This window comes from Vipera berus (assembly GCF_964194415.1).
Source record: "Vipera berus genome assembly, chromosome: 3".
NCBI lineage: Eukaryota > Metazoa > Chordata > Lepidosauria > Squamata > Viperidae > Vipera > Vipera berus.
Window position 1 is genome coordinate 179,552,725 of NC_138204.1, and position 21,367 is coordinate 179,574,091.

The following is a 21,367-nucleotide window of genomic DNA, read 5'->3' on the forward strand; positions in this document are numbered from 1 at the left end:
TGACTTGCAATTTTCTATGAAATATTGATTTTGGAATCATTTCTGAAGAAATATATAGATGATTATATCAACCAGGAAAAAAATTTTCTTCACTGCTTTTATTTTAAAGAAAAACAAACAACATGTTAAATAGAAATGAACTATAATGTTTTAAGGTCTGAAAAAACTCACAGAAAGCACAGAATAAATTCTGTAATCATAGATCTCATATTCTGAAGGTTTTGTATTACTAAGGCTTACCACCAAGCCAGACCACCTTGCCCCTGGTAATCCCATACAGACGCTGACCTTGAACATGGCTGGTTGGAAAAGGAAGGCTGATAGTGGACTAATGAACCTCCTCTCTAGATTTGATGTAATAGCCTTTCAGGAAACCTGGTTAACCGAAGTGGATGAACCAGTACAACTGCCAGGCTTTCAAGAATGGTCTTCCCCAGCTCAAAAAACAAAAACAAAGGGAGACTCTCTGGTGGGTTATGCATTCTCATAAAGCAAGGATTGCAATGGCAGGAGGAGAAACTATACAACGAAAACAAGTATTCGTATTTTCTAGCTGTTAAATTTGGATATAGAGAGTTCAGGTTAATACTGGTAAATGTGTATATCCCTCCAAACACATCATGGTAGTATAACTGCGAATTTGATATGGTAAACAGAGAAGTACTATGGAGTAAACTGACAGCTCTTAAAATAGAACCTAAACTGCTGGCTTTGATTAAACCCCTTTACACAAGTACCTGTTTGAGGGTGCAGTATAAGGTCAATGGGGCTCTGACTAACAGAATTCACACAAATAAAGGGCTAAGGTAGGAGTGTATCCTGGTCCCATTGTTATTTAGTTTATGCAACAATGATTTGCCAGGGTTGATGAAGGATCCCATGGTACATAAGCCAATGATACTAAATACATGTAACAGCTTGCTCTATGCTGATGATATGATTTTATTATTGTATTCACAAGTAGGATTCAGCTCTTATTGCCAGGATAACTCCCTAACCATTAGTAAATCTAAATAAAAAATCATGGTGTTTGGAAAACATCAACAGAAACATGGCAATTAGACAGTGAACCAATTGAACAGATTATCACCTTTGTATATTTAGGCATAACTTTTTTCCAAGACTGGATCTTATGCCTGCCATCATCAACAGAATACTCTTAGAGCAAAAGCTTGTTTGAATTTACTGCTTAAACTAAAGAATCATAGTTACCCAGGGTCCCTAACCCCATTAATTGAAGTATATAAAGCTAAGGTTATCCCTATGCTCTTGTATGGAGTATAGGTTTGGGGTTTATACTCAACCACAGTCCTAGAAAAAACACAGTCCCAGCATTTGAAATGTAGATCTAAGAACATCTTCTTCAGCAGTTAGAGCTGAAATAGGAATTCATACAATTCATGCATTACCCAAAATTAGAGCATATAACTACTGACATAAAGTCAGTGAAATGGAGACTGATAGACTCCCCAAGTTATGTCTATTAGAGCAAATAAGATTACAATCACAAATCTCCTGGATCACCAAACTAACAAATTTTGTAAGAAGTTATGGCCTTACTGACTCTTGCGTAACAGGAGTACGATTTAAAAAAACAGCTGCCCAAATAATTAAGGATATAGAAACAAAATAAAAATACATAGCTATCCTTTAGTAAGGTGGGTAACTTGAAATGGCTGAGCAAATACAAACATGCTTTTCAAATAGACAGCTATTTGAAGTTACAACTGCCAAAACATCTAAGGCAGATATTTACATGAGAGAGATTCGAACACCTCAACCCAATCTAATTCCATTTTAAATTGCTTTTATCAAATTGTAGTAATTTGTTTCTGGAACTTTGCACTTTGATATTGCCCAAAGGCTAATAATTAATTAATTAAATAAAACTAAGGGCTTACCTGTTTTCACATATGGCTTTTCTACAGGTTGGATAATCTCTTCAGCACTTCTTGGCATTGACTGTTCTGGAACAGATCTTTCCTTAAGTCCTGCATTGTTTAGTTATAAAGTTAACTTTAATTTCTGCATCAAGATTTTGATCCAATTAGGCATCATTATTAGCTAACCACCCAGGGTCACGTAGTGAGATGGGAGGTGTAGAAATTTAATTAATTAATTAAGATGGGGACACCAACCCTGGTGGAAAATAGTGAGATGGGAGGTGTAGAAATTAATTAATTAAGATGGGGACACCAACCCTGGTGGAAAATACTTACCACCTCCAGAAAGTCATGTCATCTTCAATTTAAGTTTTAAACATACATTTAAAATTTTTAATACATTTTTTTTAAAAAATATTATGCTTTATTCCCAACTTCTTTGAGCATTTTGTATATCATATTCCCAAATTTATTTCTAATATAGATGCCTAGAATACAATGGAAGAAATTAAAAGACCACTGTGTCATGGAAATCTCTTTAATATTATGTCTGTATGTGTGCATGATTTTGTGAGATCAAATATCAACCCACAGTACAACTTCATTTAGTACAACCTTGAATTTGTTACACCCAACATTTTCCAGCTTTGTCCTTATTCACTGATGAACAAAGTACAATAGATTAAGGGATGTTATAGTAGACCTCAACCTGCTGGAAATGAACAGAGGAAATCCTTTGATTCACTTAACAGAATAATTCTTGAGGTTTCTTGGGCATTGGAGATGATGAGTTATCTTCATACTGCATACCCAATAGCAAGAAATACAGACAAAAAAGAGCTATGTACACAATACAAAAAAATGATTATGTACTGTACTTCTATAGACAGGAAAGAAAAACAGCAATTTTTTTCAGTGCTCCCATATATAACAAATTCCCAATTCATTCTGATTTTACTAGCTTTTATCTTAAACTATTACAAGTAGTCCTTGCTTAATGTCCACACATTCAGTGATTGTTCAAAATTACAACAGTGCTGAACAAGAAGTCTTACAACCGGTCCTCATAATTATAGCCATTGTAGCATCCCTGTGGTAACATGATAGCAATTTAGTGCTGGCAACCAACTCACAAATACAAAACCTGCAGCATCCCATTTTCACAGGACCACCATTTTCAGCCTTCACCACCAGCTTCCACAGGCAAAGTCAATGATGAAACCAGCAGAGTCAATAAAGAATATGTGTAGTTCAGGGTTGAAAAAAGAGGTCCTTGGTGCTCAGAACTTGGTTTTTTTCTTGTGGACATGTCGTCATCAGTGCTGCTGCTGATGTCACCTAATTTGGCTATTGAAACATCTGCAAGAAAACAACGTAGCTCAGAAAGCACCAAGGACTCCTCACCAGCAGGAGGTTGCAAATAACGATCACACAAAGTTGTGCTTAATCACTATGCAGGATTTGTATAATGTTAACTGGAACTGCTACATTTCAATGTAAGTCAACAGTCACACTTAATGAAAGAGTTGCCATTCCTAATTACCATTGTTAAGCCAGAACTACCTGTATTGTCCTGAATACTTAGCCGATTTGTAACTAAATATTCTCACATTGAATAAAAAGGAATTGAACAATTCTTCTGCTCACATATTTTTATTGAATTTCATCACTCCAAATAAACAAACTGAATATGCATAAGTGACAGGAACAGGTTTCATTACCTTATTTCCAATATAAATGTAGAATAACATGTCATAAAAGTCAAAATTCATTCAAAACTCTTTAAATTCTTCAAAAATGAATTAAAAATATTTACAGTGAGACTCCATGGACTGTCTATACATCTAAACAAGGCAACCAGGTGCCTTCCATTTATTACAGAGCATAGTGTCTACCGGTCCTTGCTGGTGGCCAGGCAAAAATGCCTTTTGAAAATATATTTGGAAGCAAATGACTGCTATTCCTAAATGTTTTCTGAAAATGTTATATAATCTTTCACTCCCCCACAAATGGCATCACCGCTGCATGAAATTTCTGAATTTCATGTTCTGAAATTTTTGAGGCAATTTGGTGCTGGCAATCAACTCAAAAATACAACACCTGCAGCATCCCATGTTGTTGTGGAATTCTTCTTTATCTATCTCTATCCCTTATATGATTTAAAAATATATATTACAGAGATACTAAGATCATTGTGGTTGCGTATTACTTATTTTGTTCCCCCTTGCATGCCTCTATTTCAAGTTAACATTTTTCATTCAAGAATTTGAATCAAACAACTAAATTATATAAATGCATTCCTTAAGCACACACCTATACAATATTTTTCAGTATTTTTAGATAAATATTGCTACCTTCTTATAAATAAAGCTACCTTCTCAAAATAAAAAGTAAACTATTCCACATTCCTTTCTAAATTGCATATATGTAGTTACTATTTTTCATATCATGACCTAAAATATAATAATTTATGCATTGCAAATTGAGTGCATAGCTTCAAAGTCATTATGGAAATGCTTGCTTTATTTTCATGTTCAAAATATTTACTAACCATTTAAAGTGCTTCCAAAGTGCTGTCTGGGTATCTTCACTATTTTTTCATATATGCTTCTGAAGTACATCTTTTTTTTTTCTAAAAGGCTTTCCTTGGTTGAAAGGAATTCTAAAAAGTCACTAAGTACTTTTTGCACATGATGACTGTTCAATGATTTTTTTAAAAAACTGTAATATAATCATAAAATTCAATTTTCTCTTTCAAAAAGATCAAATTGGTTTCCTAAGCAGCAAACATTGTGGAAACGTTATTGTGAAAGGATACTTTAAATCAGTATTTTGATTGTTTATCCATTCCGAATTCACTATCATGGTTTGTATTTTCAAACCACTTGTCTTTGATACATTGAAGTAATTCATTAGGGAAAACGTTATGGAGTACGTAATCTAATGAGGTTATTGTGATGAATCTCTAACAGGAAAAGCAACCTACCGCATCCCAGTTATTATAGAAATTGCATTCTAGTAGTCCCAGCCAACAGACCTTAATAGTGACGAATACTGGGAGTCAAAATTAAGCAACAGCTAGAATACCACAGGTTATTGAATCCATGCTTTATATAATGGATGTTTGTTCACTGCATACACACACACACACACAAACACACCAACCTGAGAACCAGATCCAAGTTTATTTTTCTATTACACTTCTAAGAATTGGTATGAAATATTGTTGTAAATTCAATACTACTTTCAAATATTTCAGTCTCTTTATTTTTACAATAGCCTTTTTTGTGTGCCATACTGAGTAGCAAAAATAAGATTCCATTGTATAACTGATTACAATATGAGTAAACAAGCTATGTACAACTGGAATACTGTATGTTTATTAATTCACACATACATTAAGGCTGGATGGAAATAAACATGTTTATTCCAACAAATTCAAGAAAAATTGCATTACAGATGAAATATCTATGGTTTCTTTCGTTCTTTTGACTAAAGCACTATTCAGACATTAAAAAAATGTTACTTTGGTTTTTTTATTTTATCTTCTTCAGATGCTTTAGAAAGACTCTTTGCTAACTTCTTTACTTCTTTATCTTTGTCATTAGGTAATACTTTCATATCTTTATCTTTATGATTTTTGTCTAGCTCTGATTTTTCTTTTCCAGGTTTTCTATCTTGCTTAATTTTATGAGAATCTTTTTTTGATTTATCATCAATTTTCTCATCCTTTATGTCAAAGTCCTCAATTTTTTTCTTTGTCTTCTTCCTTTCTTCTTCTTTGGCTTCTTTCTTTAATTGTTGCTTTTCTTTTGTTTTCTTGGCTGATTCTTTGATTACTTTTTCATTATTTAAAAAAAGGAAAATATTTTTTTAAAATTAAGAGACTATGTATCAGCATGCCAAATGCATATCCATTCCAAGTTCAAATCATGAATTATGTTTCCACTTCAAAATAAGTTGATCACACAATATTAGTAGAAGCAGAAAAATATACAATTTATAGCCTTTTCTGACTTTTGTTTACTTTATGGGGAAGTGCTCTTAGGGTTGCTTTATTGTTCTTGTTGATGTCCTTCCTACTTAAGTGTTTACAATTAAATTTTGCCACATCTGTATTCTTTACTAGTAGGGTTATCTTGTCCAAGACTTACACAATATAATGCAATTTAATCCTTATTTAATGACCATAACTGGGATATGCACTAAGTGACATGGTTGTTAAGTGAGACATCATGTGATGTCTTGCAATTTACTGAAGGCTATTCCATTGACTCTGCTTGTCTGAAGCAAACTGTACAGTGCACAAATGGCAATCACGTGACTGAACTGCAAAACTAAAACAATTACAGGAAAACTACTGAATGGAAGTAGGTAGTATAAGCATATTATCTCAGTCTTCTATTACTTTCTGCTCTTCCTATTCTTTTACAATTTTGTTATATGTTCTTTTATGTACACTGAAATCAGAGGTATACTACAGGTATAACCGTTTACTCAAGGAAGGCCTTTTCAGCAGCAGTCTATGGCAGTGGTCCCCAAACTTTCCAGCTCCAGACTGGCAGTGGTGACGGAGGGCGGGGGGAGGAATGGTTTTGCATGAACACACACTGCTTGCACAAATAGAGCTTCATGCGCTCTCCCATGCTTGAGCGGCCCGGTTCCCAACAGGCTGTGGACCACTACCAGTCTGCAGATCGGGGGGGGGGGGGGGGTTGAGGACTCCTGGTCTATGGAACATCCTTTTCAGTGAAGTATACTTAACATGAATTTTACTATGCTTTTTAATGTCAAGTAAAGAAGTTTTGGTCTTAGGTCACTGCTCACATATTATTTAAGCTGCTACTCTGTTATTTTAATTACTGTTTTTATTTTAAAATTTTATGTTTTAAAATTTTTACTGTATTATAAGCTACCCAGAACAAAATTTAACATTACTATTATTTTGATTAATATTTGGTTATTTATATATTACTGGGGGGTTAGTTTAACTTTGCCTGTGCCATCCAGATTCACAGCTACAAGATGGATGGCTATATTACTTGTTTAAATAAAGAAATAAATCATGCCAATGACTATGATAGCCATGATGTATAGATTCTATACATCCACAGAGAACCAGCTGGGGAAGGTTGATGTCAAGTCTTTTTTAAGAAAATGTTAAATTCAGCATTGGCATTAACTTCAGCAATGACACGTGGACATGTGGTTAGTCCAACAACAAAAATATCCTCTCATATCCAACTTCAATTAGCATTATTTAATTGAACTTAATCCTGACCTAGTAAAACATACTTGGAAATCAGTGTTTTATGTTGATAAAACAAGAAAAGAATGCAATATTTTAATAGGTTTAGGCAAATTATTGAAGAGACCGAGATGCACATCTATGTTACTCAGGTTAAACTTGAATATGTTATTCCCCAATAAATATTGACAAGATTTTTTTCTGACTACAATGTGAGAAATTTAAAATATAAAAAATGTGTTATACAATTGTTAGTGCTACAAGGCATATCAAATTTAAATTTACTCAAATACTGGCTTCCATGCCTAGAGTATCTCAAAATACACAATATTAGCAATCATGGAAGTGAGGTAAGAGTGAACAAGTGACAGATGCATGATTATTTTCTGAAAATAGCCATTTTGCATAATTTTCAAGTACTGTGGCACTCCAAAACTCTAAAGTGAATTCAGCTGAAGGAAAAATAGCCTGGAATCATCAATGTTAAGAAAAGACTGACAAATAGAATCAAAGACCTTTCCAAATTGTTCTTCTCACTAGGCATGCATCCAGGCCAATATTCATCAAAGGGAATGAATATCCTTTGTACTCACAGAGTGTGGAAAATCTTACATCTGCCAAGATATTATCAATCCTTAATTTTTTTCTAGTACACTGTCTGAGACACAAAATCTCTTGGAACTTTAAATATGATTGAAATTAAATATATTAATATCAAATGACATTATAAATAAAATATGTATGATCCATCATATAGTTTTTCCATACAAAAATCTTCATGCTTATATACTAACGTTTAAAATAATCATTGTTACATCCCAAATAGAGATATAAAGCAATTCTCAACAGTATTATACTTTATTCGGAAAGGCTGATTACTTACTCATAAATTTATTACATATTTTCAGATTATTATACTACTTTACGTTTTCATTTACCATATATAAATGGGGAACCTATCAATTCATGTGATTATATTGCTTGCCCAAATGTTTTGCAAGAGTAAAATTATCAGGCAAGAGTTTACACATCTGATAGACAAAAAAGTAATTAAATATCTGGCAAGCACCAGGATAAATAATCCAAAGTCTTGTTTATATCATTAGAAAGATAATTTATAAGAGTAGTATGTATGTTTTTGAGACTATAATTATATATAACTCCAGCTGATAGATCTCAGTAAAAGCATCTTATTTTTTCTCTTTCCAGCTAGTTGATATGCACTTAAAAACTTGCTTCTATACATTTATAATAGAGAACTGTTTTCAGGAGAAGTTATACTATGGCATAGAGGTCAAAATGTTATATATTAGGAATGGGGTAATTTAGTAGTATATGCTGGAGGCAAAATGCAAAGTATCTTGAGCTATTGAAGCAAAAGCAGAATATAAATATAATAAACTGCTTTAATCTTTTGAAAAACTGTTTAGTAAAATAGGCCACATATGAAATTTATATGATAGTATCCAAAGTTAGTAGCCATAATTATTAACATGGCAAAACTCATGCACCGCAGGCATCAATGATCAATATGCAATAATCATTGCTAAGGCTTGGTAGTAAGGTACCTTTGACTTTGCTCTTGATTATCTCTCCAGGTTTTACTCCTGAATTTTTAAAAATGGAAATAGGTTGCAAGCATTATTTTAGGACATTTCATACACTAATAAAAAAATAAAATTTACACCAGAAATATTTCACAATGAAGCTATTAATATTCTACATTTAAATTTTTCATTATTTTGTAAAGCTAGAAAAAAACATAATGCACAAGATTTGTTTAATATCTCCTTTTGACAAAGAAATTTTTTACAGCTAATAAAGCAGGATAAGGAACCATCCCTATTTTTATTCCAGTAGACATTAGTTTATTTATGTTACTAGACTTGGAATTCCAATTTCACTTTTCCTGGTATTAATTATCTCGAGTTATAACTGTACTGAGATTTAATTTGTTGCAGTCATTGGATTGGATTGAAAGGTATGGTTAGGGTCAAATATGTTTATAAACAAATAAACACAATCTGGGCTCTGAAAATATGTCAACTACTTTAGAAAAGTATGCTGGACACTTGAATATATGAATATCTGTAATAGTTCACAGAAATCTAATTTGTGAGTTATCAGTTGTGAGCAAGTACGGCATGAGTCGTAGAGATAAGTACAGGATTGAAATTGTTCTTTTCTTTAGAAGTGTTAAACAAGCTGCACAAGTAATAGCTACATCACACCTAGCCCATGATTTTAAACTGTTTTAGTTTATGTTTATTTAAGATATATAATTACCCATCTTATGTATCAAAATATTGGATGGCTTACAAAACAATATTAAAAAAACAAAAAACATAAAACCTACATTAAAAACTATTGGTGCCCCTAAACAACACATGCCTCATAACCAACAGACAAGTTTCTTAGCCACGAATTATCCCAATGCTTATGAGAAAAGCCAGGTCTTCAAAGTTTTTTGGAAGGTCATGAGGGTATGGGCCTGTCAGAACTCAAAAGGTAAGGGTGTTTGAAAAGGCAGGAGGCCACAAGTTGTAGACAATCTAATATCCCCCATTCATGCTTCTCTCAGCCCTTGTCAGTACTGTTGACTGCAGCTGAACTGTTGAAATTAAACAGGTTCCTCCTTTCCCACAGCATTTCACCTATTATCAAAGATTTTCATTATATTTTAGACCAAGCTTAGAAGATCCTTGAAAATCTTGGGTGTGAGCATTGCCAACAAATTGTTATATTTAAAATGTGAAAGAAAATATTATGCAGATGCAGGTGTAATTTAAAGTTTTGCCATGATCTATAGTACTTACTTTTTAGAGTATAGCCTTTATAACCTTTAGATGGAGTATAAAGGCAAAGAAAGCCTTCAGCATGGAAAATGCTGTTATAGACAGATTGGAGGCTACACCCACACTGTATATTATCAAATTCTGAAAAGCTCAGTTAAGTTCATTAAATTTTCTCTCCCATTCTACCTCAAATCTAATTGGGCTCTTAATATTCAGTGCTTGGGGCCCAAGTGCCATTGTTTCAAGTGCAATTTAGAAACAATTCTAAATCAATTTCATGAAATAATAGATCACATCCCTGAGCAAAATAAATCTTACAATATTGTGTTAGTGTTAAATATTAGGCAATTGCGGCAAGGTATTTTTAACATTCTTCCACAAGTTAGTAAAACTGATATAAACTTAAATTATATTTATATTTAATCCCCCCAATAAAAAATAAAGTAAAAGCTACACAGACAGGAAAAATATCTTATAGTTTTTCCTAATGAAAAAAGTTACACTAAAGTATATTTTAAAATTACTTTCTAAATTCTAAAACAAAAGTGAATATGGTATGTTAACAAATAATCTAGAACCAAGACTGGTTCCAAGACTGCCTGACTTATTTGTTAATAGGTTGTGAATAAAGACCATTTACAAACAGGAATTCAGTTCTATTTGCATATTCAGACTTACCTAATAGGCATGAGTGGAAAGAATCTCTCATAATCTGTAACCTCCAATCAACCTCCATCAATTTCTCACATATTCAGAAGAGATCTTGCTCTATTTTTGTTAAGTTTCATATGCAATTTAAAACCCCTTTATAGAGAGTTCTATTTCATGAGCTTTCATAAATAATCCAGGATGCCTATTTCAAGCCTTGCTCTATAAATGTGAATGGAAGAACGTAACATGAGAATATGAATCTAGCAAGTTTATTCTAACCTAATGAGACTGGGAATTTTTGAATGCAACTAAGATAAACTAAACATCAATTTAATGTGCAGTATTAATGATATAAAAATTTGTGTATATAAAAAGTTAGCAAAGTGAATTCTAGAGTACAAATATTTTGTTACAACACATTCACTATTCATTATTTATCGACTTCCAAGATCTACAATTAAGATGTTCTAAGGTAGCTAATGATACAAAGTATATACTAGATGATCAGAATGTTTATTTATACAACTCAAAAAGTTACTTTATAATGTGATGGGAAACTCATTGTTTTTATCAGATACAGTTGAAGGTGGTCACAGAAATCCAGGGTTCAGCTGATAAATTTCGATTTGAACAGATAAAATGAAAAATTTTATGCAAATTATTTACATATTAGCATGATAGAAAAATAAGCAGAAGCTAAAAGCAGCTGTTCACAATTACACGCTCAGTATTATCAAGTAAGGCAAGCAATAAAAATTACAGATCTCTTTTGTAAGCTGTAAATATTATTTAAAACCGTATAGCAATATCAGTACAAATAATTAAAGCTGCTACTGTTCACAAGACTAATCCCTGATCTGCAAAGTTGAGCATTTATTCGATGATGTGCCTGTAGTGCAGGAGATTGGATTCTCTCCTTCCCAAAGTTAACATTTTCCAGAAAGGGATTACAGTGCACAGAAACATAGGCATTGAGAAATAGTTGGATTTCAAGAGTCTGAATAATCAATTATCTCATTATGAGACCAGGGTTAAGACGAGGAATAAAATCAAACCCAAGTCAGCCACAACTTTGAAAGTCAGTTTGTACTGACTATCTTTAATATGTTCAGCATTACAAAAACAAATATATACACGGATGGGCACGGGGGTATACTTACAGTTCTTATTCTCATAAAATATTCACTTTTTTAACAAACAAACTGCCTTTGAAAGAATAGTAATATACGAAGAAGTGACTGAAACCTGTTTTAAAAATATATAGACATTGCATGCTTGGTTTTAAATAATGAATAGTTTATTAGCCAGATAATAGATGTTAACAACTATTTTCAATATATGTTCTCTAAAATAAAAGAAACTAAAAAATTAGGAAATAATTACCGATACTAAATTCAGTAATAGTTCTCTAATTTAATGTTATGGTAGGCAGAATCTTAAAATGTAGAGTATCAATATATACACAATTTATTAGACATGCCTGAATATTTACAGCCAATTAACATTTCTTAGAAAAAAGAACAATTTACAGATTAGTAATGTATGCTATTACTATAGAGCTTGTGCATTTTAGTGCAAAAGCAGACATAAACCAATCACGCTGGTTAGGATACTGTTGGGTTAATACTGACAAAATGTTATTTCACTTTGTCTTTTGAATGTGTATTTCTAAAAGAGTTTAGACAGCAGGTCTTCATGCAACTGATCTGTCTATAAGAGGGATTTACCCTGTTTTACACCAGCACCTTTTTGCACTTAGTTAATGTTATGGACATTTCCTTTGATCAATGAATTGTTCCATGAACCGAAGTCACTGATTCTGCAAATCCACAATAACACATGTCTTTTTTCCTTGAACCCCTTCATTCTGTGACGTACCATCAACATCATCTGTTGCATCGTTTTCCTCTTCTTCTATTATTTCAAAAGGAGTCATTACATCATAGAGAAATGAGAGGAAGCCATAAAACCAATCAGAACTTTCCTCTGCTAAAATATTAAGGACTTCCTCAAGTGAATCAATATTTTCATTATTGCCATCTTTGGTTAAGCCTATGCAAGAATAAAGGGAAAAGAAGAGAGAGAGAGAAAGGCAGTATTAGATAGAAAGAAAAATCTTGATCTAGAAAGCTTTTAGAGACCCTATGATCACTAGATTAACAAGAACAGAATATTTAAAAAAGATATTTGAAGAAATTAGTAAAAGAAAATGCAAAAAAAGTGTCAAGGAATGAAATGGTTCTATTTATGGGTTATGAGAAAACATCCAACAGACATATACACATATTCTCTCTCTCTCTCTCTTTCCCCCCGTCGCCCTGACAATCATGTATACATACTGTACATTGCCTTTACTGAGGTGACTATATTTTGCATATGACAAAGTATTTTTATTTATTTTATTTATTTATTTTAATTCCATTTATATCCCGCCCTTCTCCGAAGACTCAGGGCGGCTTACAAGCTTAGCAGTAGCCTTCATTCTATGTATATGCCTGCTTATTAGGGTTTTCACACACACACCCCAAGCGGCATTATTACAAAGTCAGCTTAATTGCCCCCAACAATCTGGGTCCTCAGGTAAAACCTCGGAAGGATGGAAGGCTGAGTCAACCTTGAGCCTGGTGGGATGCGAACCTGCACTAATTGCAGGCAGCTGGTGTTACTTAAGGAGGCATTAGTATAATTTTGCTCATGAAGATAAGTTTGTTTTCAAATTGCTATTGAACTCTTACTACTACAAAACAGCTACTCCATTAAAAATAAACTGTCCACAGGTGATAAGCATATGCTTTCATGACACTTTTTTAAAAAAAAAACAAGGATAACACTAAAGCACGGGTATCAAACTCGCTGCATCATGTGACATGTTGCAACGTATTGTGACTTTTTTTGCTGGGGTGGGTGCGGCTTCTGCATGATGCAACCAGCCCCTTGGCCAGCAGTTTGACACTCCTGCACTAAAGGAAGGTAAAGTTTAAAACAAAGTAATCATAATCATAATAGTAAAGTTGGAAGGGACCTTGGAGGTCATCTAGTCCAACCGCCTGCTCAGGCAGGAAACCCTACACCATTTCAGACAAATGGCTCTCCAGTCTCTTCTTAAAAACTTCCAGTGTTGGAGCATTCACCACTTCTGGAGGCAGGTTGTTCCACTGGTTAATTGTTCTAACTGTCAGGAAGTTTCTCCTTAGTTCTAGGTTGCTTCTCTTCTTGATTAGTTTCCATCCATTGCTTCTTGTCTTGCCTTCGGGCATTTTAGACAATAGCTTGACTCCCTCTTCTTTGTGGCAGCCCCTGAGATATTGAAACACTGCTATCATGTCACCCCTAGTCCTTCTCTTCATTAAACTAGACACTAGTACTCTCAACGCCAATGCAAAGAAAGATCTTCCTGAACAAGGGCTGAATTAGTTCACAGTCCAGTGGCTGCACTAGGCTAATCCAATCTAGTTCTCTCAAAAAATGATGAAATTTCAACTGGCACAGATACAAGAAAAGAAAATATCTAGCCTAGCTCTTCCTGGTGTTGCACTAACAGAATACTAAAAAGGCTCAAGATTAGGCTAGGTAAGTCTGCAAAATCCTTCATCCATCATTTATCTCCAGCAACTAGCATTCAAAAATATATCTAAACTTGAGAACTGCACTTAATGTTCCATGACTAATTATCTGTAAATCACACATAATTTTTAATACACTTCTGAAGACATCACACAGATTGAAGAAGACTTTTTAACAATGAATAAAAGATCATAAGTCCTACAAAAGATGTACTATTTATTTCCCTGAAGTGCAGGAAATTTATTTATTTATTTATTTATTTCGATTTATATACCGCCCTTTCCCCGAGGGACTCAGGGTGGTCTACAGGGCAAATTAAAACAGTATAATATATACAGGTTAAAATAAAATTAAATAGACCCAAAATAATTAAAAATTAAAACCTTAACCCAAAACCCTCAGTCCAGGCCGGCAAGCTCGAATAGCCAAGTTTTTAGGTCCCGGCGAAACAAGCGAAGGTTGGGGGCCATCCGGAGTTCCACAGGCAGCTGATTCCAAAGGGCAGGCACACCCACTGGGAACGCTCTCCCCCTGGGGGCCGCCAGCTGGCACACCCTGACCGGCGGCACCCTGAGGAGGCCCTCCCTGTGGGAGCACACAGGACAATGGGAAGTTGATGCTGGCAGCAGGTGCTCCTGAAGATAGTCCGGATCCATGCCATTTAGGGCTCTATAGGTCATCACCAGCACCTTGAATCTCACCCGGAGGGCAACTAGAAACCAATGCAGCTCGCGGAGAAGAGGTGTTACATGGGAGTTTCGGGAAACCCCCATCACAACTCGCGCGGCCGCATTCTGTACCAGCTGAAGCCTCCGAGTGGTCCTCAAGGGCAGCCCCATGTAGAGAGCACTGCAGTAGTCTATCCGGGAGGTCACAAGCGCATGAGTGACTGTATGTTTATCATTACCATAATTATGAATGAATACTTTATTGTGTGTGATTAGACACAAAAGAAATTAGTCTCTGGTGCAGAAGTTCTCAATGTACATGCAAAGCAACAGAATAATAATAATCATATTATGATTAATAATTATTATTAATTATTGAAGATACTTTTAGAACCAGGTTTATGAACTATGTATTTCATATTTTCATAAATACATAACATTTGTACAGCCTACAGACTACCTCTCTAAAATAATCTTATTTTCCACGAGTGCTTGTTCTATTTTTAATTATTCTATCTTAAACATGTTTTCCACCAATTAATTCATTATAAATTAAGTAGCTGATCTCTAATTCTAATTATTTGGCATTTCCATTTTAAAACATATATTACAATGGCTATTTATCTATTCTGCTAATTTAATATTCTGTTTTTCCTAGGAACTCAGCAATTTAATATTTCAGTTCTTAGTTTTGGATATATAATCAGGCACTAATCATTTGTTAATATTTGTTATAGCTTTAAAATAGTATATCATCTGCAATTTTTATCTGTTCTTATAGATTCCTATCAACATCTTTTCCAGTGAAGAGTGATACAGAGATGCCAGTTGTGCTCCCCAACGCCACATCATATTTCTCTCAATTTTTGAGGGGTCCTTGGTGCTCTCTGAGCTTGTTTGCTTGCAGATGTTTCAATATCCAACCTAGGTAACATCATCAGTGCTAGCAGGACAGAGCTGCCCAACCTTTTCAGCTTTACAGACCGGCAAGGGAATGAGGGAATGGTTCTGCATGAGTGACGGGCAAGTGCATGCACAGCTCTATTTGCACTTCCACAACCGGTTCTAAAAGGTTCAAGGCCTAGTAGTAGGCCGCAGCCCAGGGGTTCGAGGCCTCTGTAGTAGGGAATGGGGTTTTCTTTTAGCTTACATTCTAGTGGCTTGCCCTGTCAGTGTTGGTGGAAATGGTCTTGGTGTTTTTTGGTTTCTCTAATCTAATAAATGCATTACTCCTTGTTAGTTCTCAGCTTTTTAAAAAAATATTATTTCTGACCTTCCATTAATTTCAAATTATTTTTCTTTATTCATTTTAATTCAACAATAATTCCTAAAAAAGACATACTTATCTTTTATAATTTCCTTGATCTTGATGGTCTTTTTGTACTTTTCCTAGCACTATTTTTAAAAGAATTCTATTCATTTAAAACAAAGAGATAGTTACAGATAATACCATTAAGTAGATAACTAATATTTCTGAAGTTATGCAATTAATGCTCAATATAACTGTAATAAAAGATAAAACATACCAAATAAAATACAATGAATGCATTTCCTGAAATTATCTAAATTATATATAAATATAATAAAATGAAATGAAATGAAAATCTATCTTATCTTTGAGTTTAATGCCAAAATCTTCACAAAGTACAAGGAAGGAAGGAAGGAAGGAAGGAAGGAAGGAAGGAAGGAAGGAAGGAAGGAAGGAAGGAAGGAAGGAAGGAAGGAAGGAAGGAAGGAAGGAAGGAAGGAAGGAAGGAAGGAAATGCTTGTTTGTATTCAGAAACTTACCAATAACCAATGCATAGCCTACAAAACTGATGTTAATATGCTCCCACTGCAGGAGCTATCCAGTAGGCAAGCTGCCACATTCTATACATTTGCAATTTTGGAATAAACTATACAGGTGGGCCTAGATAAAATTCATAGTAATAAGAGCACAGATTGCTATAGCCAGGTTCTTTGCATTAGGTAGGACTTCAACTGGCACATCAGCTACCACAAAGTTCTCCTTCTATATAGCCTCTATCTGCTGTTCTAGCAATGTTTTACTACATTGGGTAAAAAGGACTTTCTGATAAGCAGTATGGGTAATGAAGGGAAGTGTTTGCGAAGCAGTAGGACAATCCATTTCACCTAGAGTGTCCCATAGTTGGGCCACTAATCTTTCTGTTTATTTAGTTACGGTTTTCATGACTAAACTAAATACCCTGTGACCCTTTGGGTCATTTCAGAGAGATTTCCTTACATAAACAAAGAAAAAGAAGGAGCAGGAGCAAAAGCAGGCAAAAAAGCAGAGGGAGCAAGATCAACTCCCAACTTCCTGCTGGCTTCCTCAATGGCTTTGCTTGCATGGGACACTGGCTTCTTTTTCTTTCTTTCTTTCTTTTTTCCCCCTTTCTTCCATCCATCCATCCATATTTACTTGGTTTTTGGCAAAATGCCCCATCGTGAACAATGGAGTCTCTTAACAACCATGGTGTTTCACTTAACAATTGCCATGAAAAAAAGGTTGTGAAATCAGGTCAGTCATGTGATGATCTGCTTTATGATCATCACGGCCTATGACTGTAATGGGCAGGCTCCATTATGACCATAAATTGAGGATTATGAACAATTGACGATAATTGGAATGGTGTACTTCTTGTAAAGCTTATATATTACTTTGCCATTTAAGGAAAATGAATACAATTATCCTGTCTGTCAAGCTGCAGGTGAAATATATTCATTTAGTTACAATCCATGATCAATATTTAGAAGGCAAAAACATGTAAGATATAAAGCAACAATATAAAACAACAATAAAATAAAACTTATAAAGTCTGAAGCAATTAATAGTATAAGAAAAGCACCAGATGATTTCTGTAAGTCATAGCTAATGTTAAAATTTAACAACTTTACTGGTCATATCTGAAATTTAATTGCCTAGGAGAAAGCTCTAACTTCTTTCTCTGAAGAACAATTAAGATTTCTAGCAACTGGTGCTATAAGGTCTGTCCTCCATGTGCTGCCCTTATAGGTAATTCACTGATTTGGGCAAAGGGGAAGCATGAAGTATGAGAAATGTTATAATAATATCTGGGAATGGAGTAGGACAAGTGAATGACTGAACTATAATGGAGGTGAGAAACTCTGGTTCTATCACTTTGGACATCTAGGTTTCAGAGTCTCCAGGGAATAGTATGGCTTAATGGGAGTATATTAAGAAAACTCAAAACTATATCTTTCTCTCAACACAATATTTTTTTTAATTTCTTAAACATTCTTAAAATTAATTCAAAGGAATTTTAAGGTATGAGTTTTTTTAAACACTAGCAAATATGTCTGCATGATGTTTATGGAGATTATCAATCATCCAGGTTATGGTTGTCCCAATGGAACATGTCTGCATGATATTAAACATAAAATGCCTACAAAGCAGAACATTTTTTCCTCTTTTTTTTCCATTCTTAGTTGACTTTATGTTTTGAGTGAATAATACAGAAGAATTATATAGTAATATTGTGAGATTAGCTTTTCAAAATTTAAGGGATTACAATGTCTCATTGTATTATTCATAACTGAAGAAACTCAGATTCGAAGTGCTTTGAACTACACAATACAGGGGACTTACTTCACCTAACATATAGTTATAAAATAATTTATTGCTTAGTCTTATCACCATATCAAAAAATAAAAATAAAATAAAATACAGGATATAATTCTTGGGTGATATAGATAAAACAAAAAACAGTAACATAATATATATGTGGCAAATACAAAGAATCAATATTCAAAAAAAATACACCCTCTTTACATGATACCCCAATTCTGTTCGATATAATGGGTTCTTAGCTCAACTGCCTTAACTATAAACTTTTGCTCACAATGTATAAGGTAAAGCCCAGGAAGAAATAAAATAATCTACAATTTAGATTCCAATGGGCTCTGAAGTTCTATCAGATGGGGATGCTATGTATCTTAGCTTAAGAGTAGCATATAGTTGACAGTCAAACAAAACATAAGCAAAACATATAGTGAATAATCCTGCACATCATTTTCAAGTGCTGGATATCAACAAGTGATGTTGCATAATAGCATGTCTGATTTTGCAAAAATATGCCAAGTTATATGAACATAAACCTGTGATGTCATAGGTACTCTGAGTATCTAGTGCTTGCTGTTTACCCCTGCCGAGCACAGCTAAAATGTTTCTGCTTCTACCCTCTGTTTTACTCAAGTCTTAATTGAGGAACAATTTACTAATATCCATGCTACATTAGTACTGACAACTATGTTCCCATAACCACCACCAAAGTTAGGAAACTATTATTATATGTGCAGATTGAAATTGCTTCCAGGAAAATGCTTCATTTGAGATCTTAGGCCTCTTCAATAGGATATGCAAAACATTCTGAATCCAAAAGGTTGTTCCAATTTTATTCACCCTTCTAGAAATATTTTGAGTTGTGAACATTTCTAGTATGATTATAACATAAAACCAGCAGTGATAATGTTGAAACAGTTATTTGGAATAGGATGCACTGAGCATGATATTTTCCAATTCTGAAACATTTTGCACTAGTTAAATTGCTCATATAATTAACTACCTGACTAAATTTCTATCATTTCTTTCTTTACTGTTAGTGGAAAACAAAAGGACTTAAACCATGATAGCAAATAATTTTTATGTCCCATTTTCCCATAGATTGCAGAAGTAAATCAAATTATGAGGAGTGCTGAACATGCCACTTTATATGACAAAAATAAACTGATTAACGATCATGCACTGTCAGGTTGGTGCTGAATCTTAACAACCACATAGATGGATTTTCTTCAGGAGAACAAAAATAGACTAAAGTATATATTCAGTGCAAGTACTTTTGCCTTTTCCTCTATAGTTCTTGATGCTTTAGTACTTCATAATAGTGGTCCTGAGTATAAGGCTACTAGATATATATTTTCAGAAAGACAGGGCAAAAGTTTGGATCAAATATGTTTATGTTCTTAGAAGACCTGTAATCAATGCAATGGGTAAATTAAGCAGGTAATTAAATCCAATTCATTTTAACAGATCTATCTTAAGCATGATCTAATTTTTGGTCAATACTAGTGTCAATTTCAAAGTCTGAGGGCCCTTTATCTTCAATATACTTCATTGTGACCGGGGAGCATTGAAAGTTAATCATTCAGTAACCCTTACATGCCAGGAAGATTTTTTCTTTTCTTTTTGGGGGGTGACTGCAGCTAAATGTTTATTAGCCAGATGCCCTTTTGGATGCCTAGGTGGATATTTTCTCTTTGCACCCTAAGAAACATCTGTTGCTACCCAGGATTGAAGACTCAACCTTTCCGAATGGGAGGTGAGTGTCTTCACCACTAGGCCACCACACTGCCAGGAATAATAAGTGACAATGTGATAGGTGAAGAATTGACAGCATCTTTTTTCCCCTTTACCCTACCCAAAGTCTTCAGAACTTGAAGACTACTTAATGAATTAAGGGATTGGAAGGGAGAAATCGGCCTAGGACCAAGCATATCATATTTTTCACAGTCCGCTTATTTTATTTAAAAATAAATAAATAAAATAAATGCATATAAAATGGGCAACTCCCACAAAAATCTTGAACATTATTTTACTACTATAGATAAAAACGTGAGTTCAACATCAAAGAAAAAATATTCTTTTACAGCAAAACATTGTTGGTATCACAGACTTTTACCAATACTGTTAAGATTCCAGATAACTTTACAATGCATTTTTTTTAAATCCCACTTATATCCCGCCCTTCTCCGAAGACTCAGGGCTTCTTACAATCTAAGAAGCACAAATCAATGTGCTTAGCAATAGCCTTCATTCTATGTATATGCCTGCTTTTTAGGGCTTTTGCCCCCCCCAAGCGGCATTTTTACAAAGTCAGCTTATTGCCCCCAACAATCTGGGTCCTCATTTTACCTACCTCGGAAGGATGGAAGGCTGAGTCAACCTTTAGCCTGGTAGACTAATTGCAGGCAGCTGGTGTTACTTAAGGAGGCATTAGCCCACTGCTCCACCAAGGCATTACACTTTTTATCTGAACGTCACATTTTTGAATGGCATTTTTAATATATCTACTTGCCTAGCAAAACCTTGGCATCTTCCATATCAAAATCACCATCACCATCAGCATCATAAATCCCAAGTTTTCCTAAAGGGAAAGAAATGAATCTGTTTCAGAATCTTTGAATAGTGAAAAATTAGCGAAGAAGAAAAAAAGTAGTGTTGGATATTTTTTACTAGAATTTTAAATGCAAATGTAAGCCATTTTGAATATACATGTTGTTTCTTCTTAAAATAAAGTATATTAGTATTTGAACCCAAAATCCCTTCATAATGCTAAAATGACATCACAGTATCTGCTAACATTAAAGAAACAATTTTGTATTTGATATATTTACACAAAATGATATAACTTTGATCCTATTTTTTACATCAGTGGAAACTTTTCACTTCAACAGGAATATGACTCTTCTTAACAAATAACTAATAATATATTGTGTACTATGTATATATGATTGTGTACAATCTAGTCCCTAAATATG

General features: G+C 34.0%; 1 protein-coding gene across 1 annotated transcript in view; it reads right to left on the reverse strand.

Annotated features, from left to right (window-relative positions):
* Window positions 1-21,367, reverse strand: part of ASPH (aspartate beta-hydroxylase) — a 110,275-nt gene that overhangs the window by 68,322 nt on the left and 20,586 nt on the right. The window contains exons 3-4 of the mRNA XM_081324250.1: window positions 20,905-20,973; window positions 1,902-1,991 (exon numbers count right to left, since the gene is read on the reverse strand). Coding sequence (XP_081180376.1) covers window positions 1,902-1,991; window positions 20,905-20,973 — 159 coding nt within the window. The remainder of the gene's footprint in view (window positions 1-1,901; window positions 1,992-20,904; window positions 20,974-21,367) is intronic.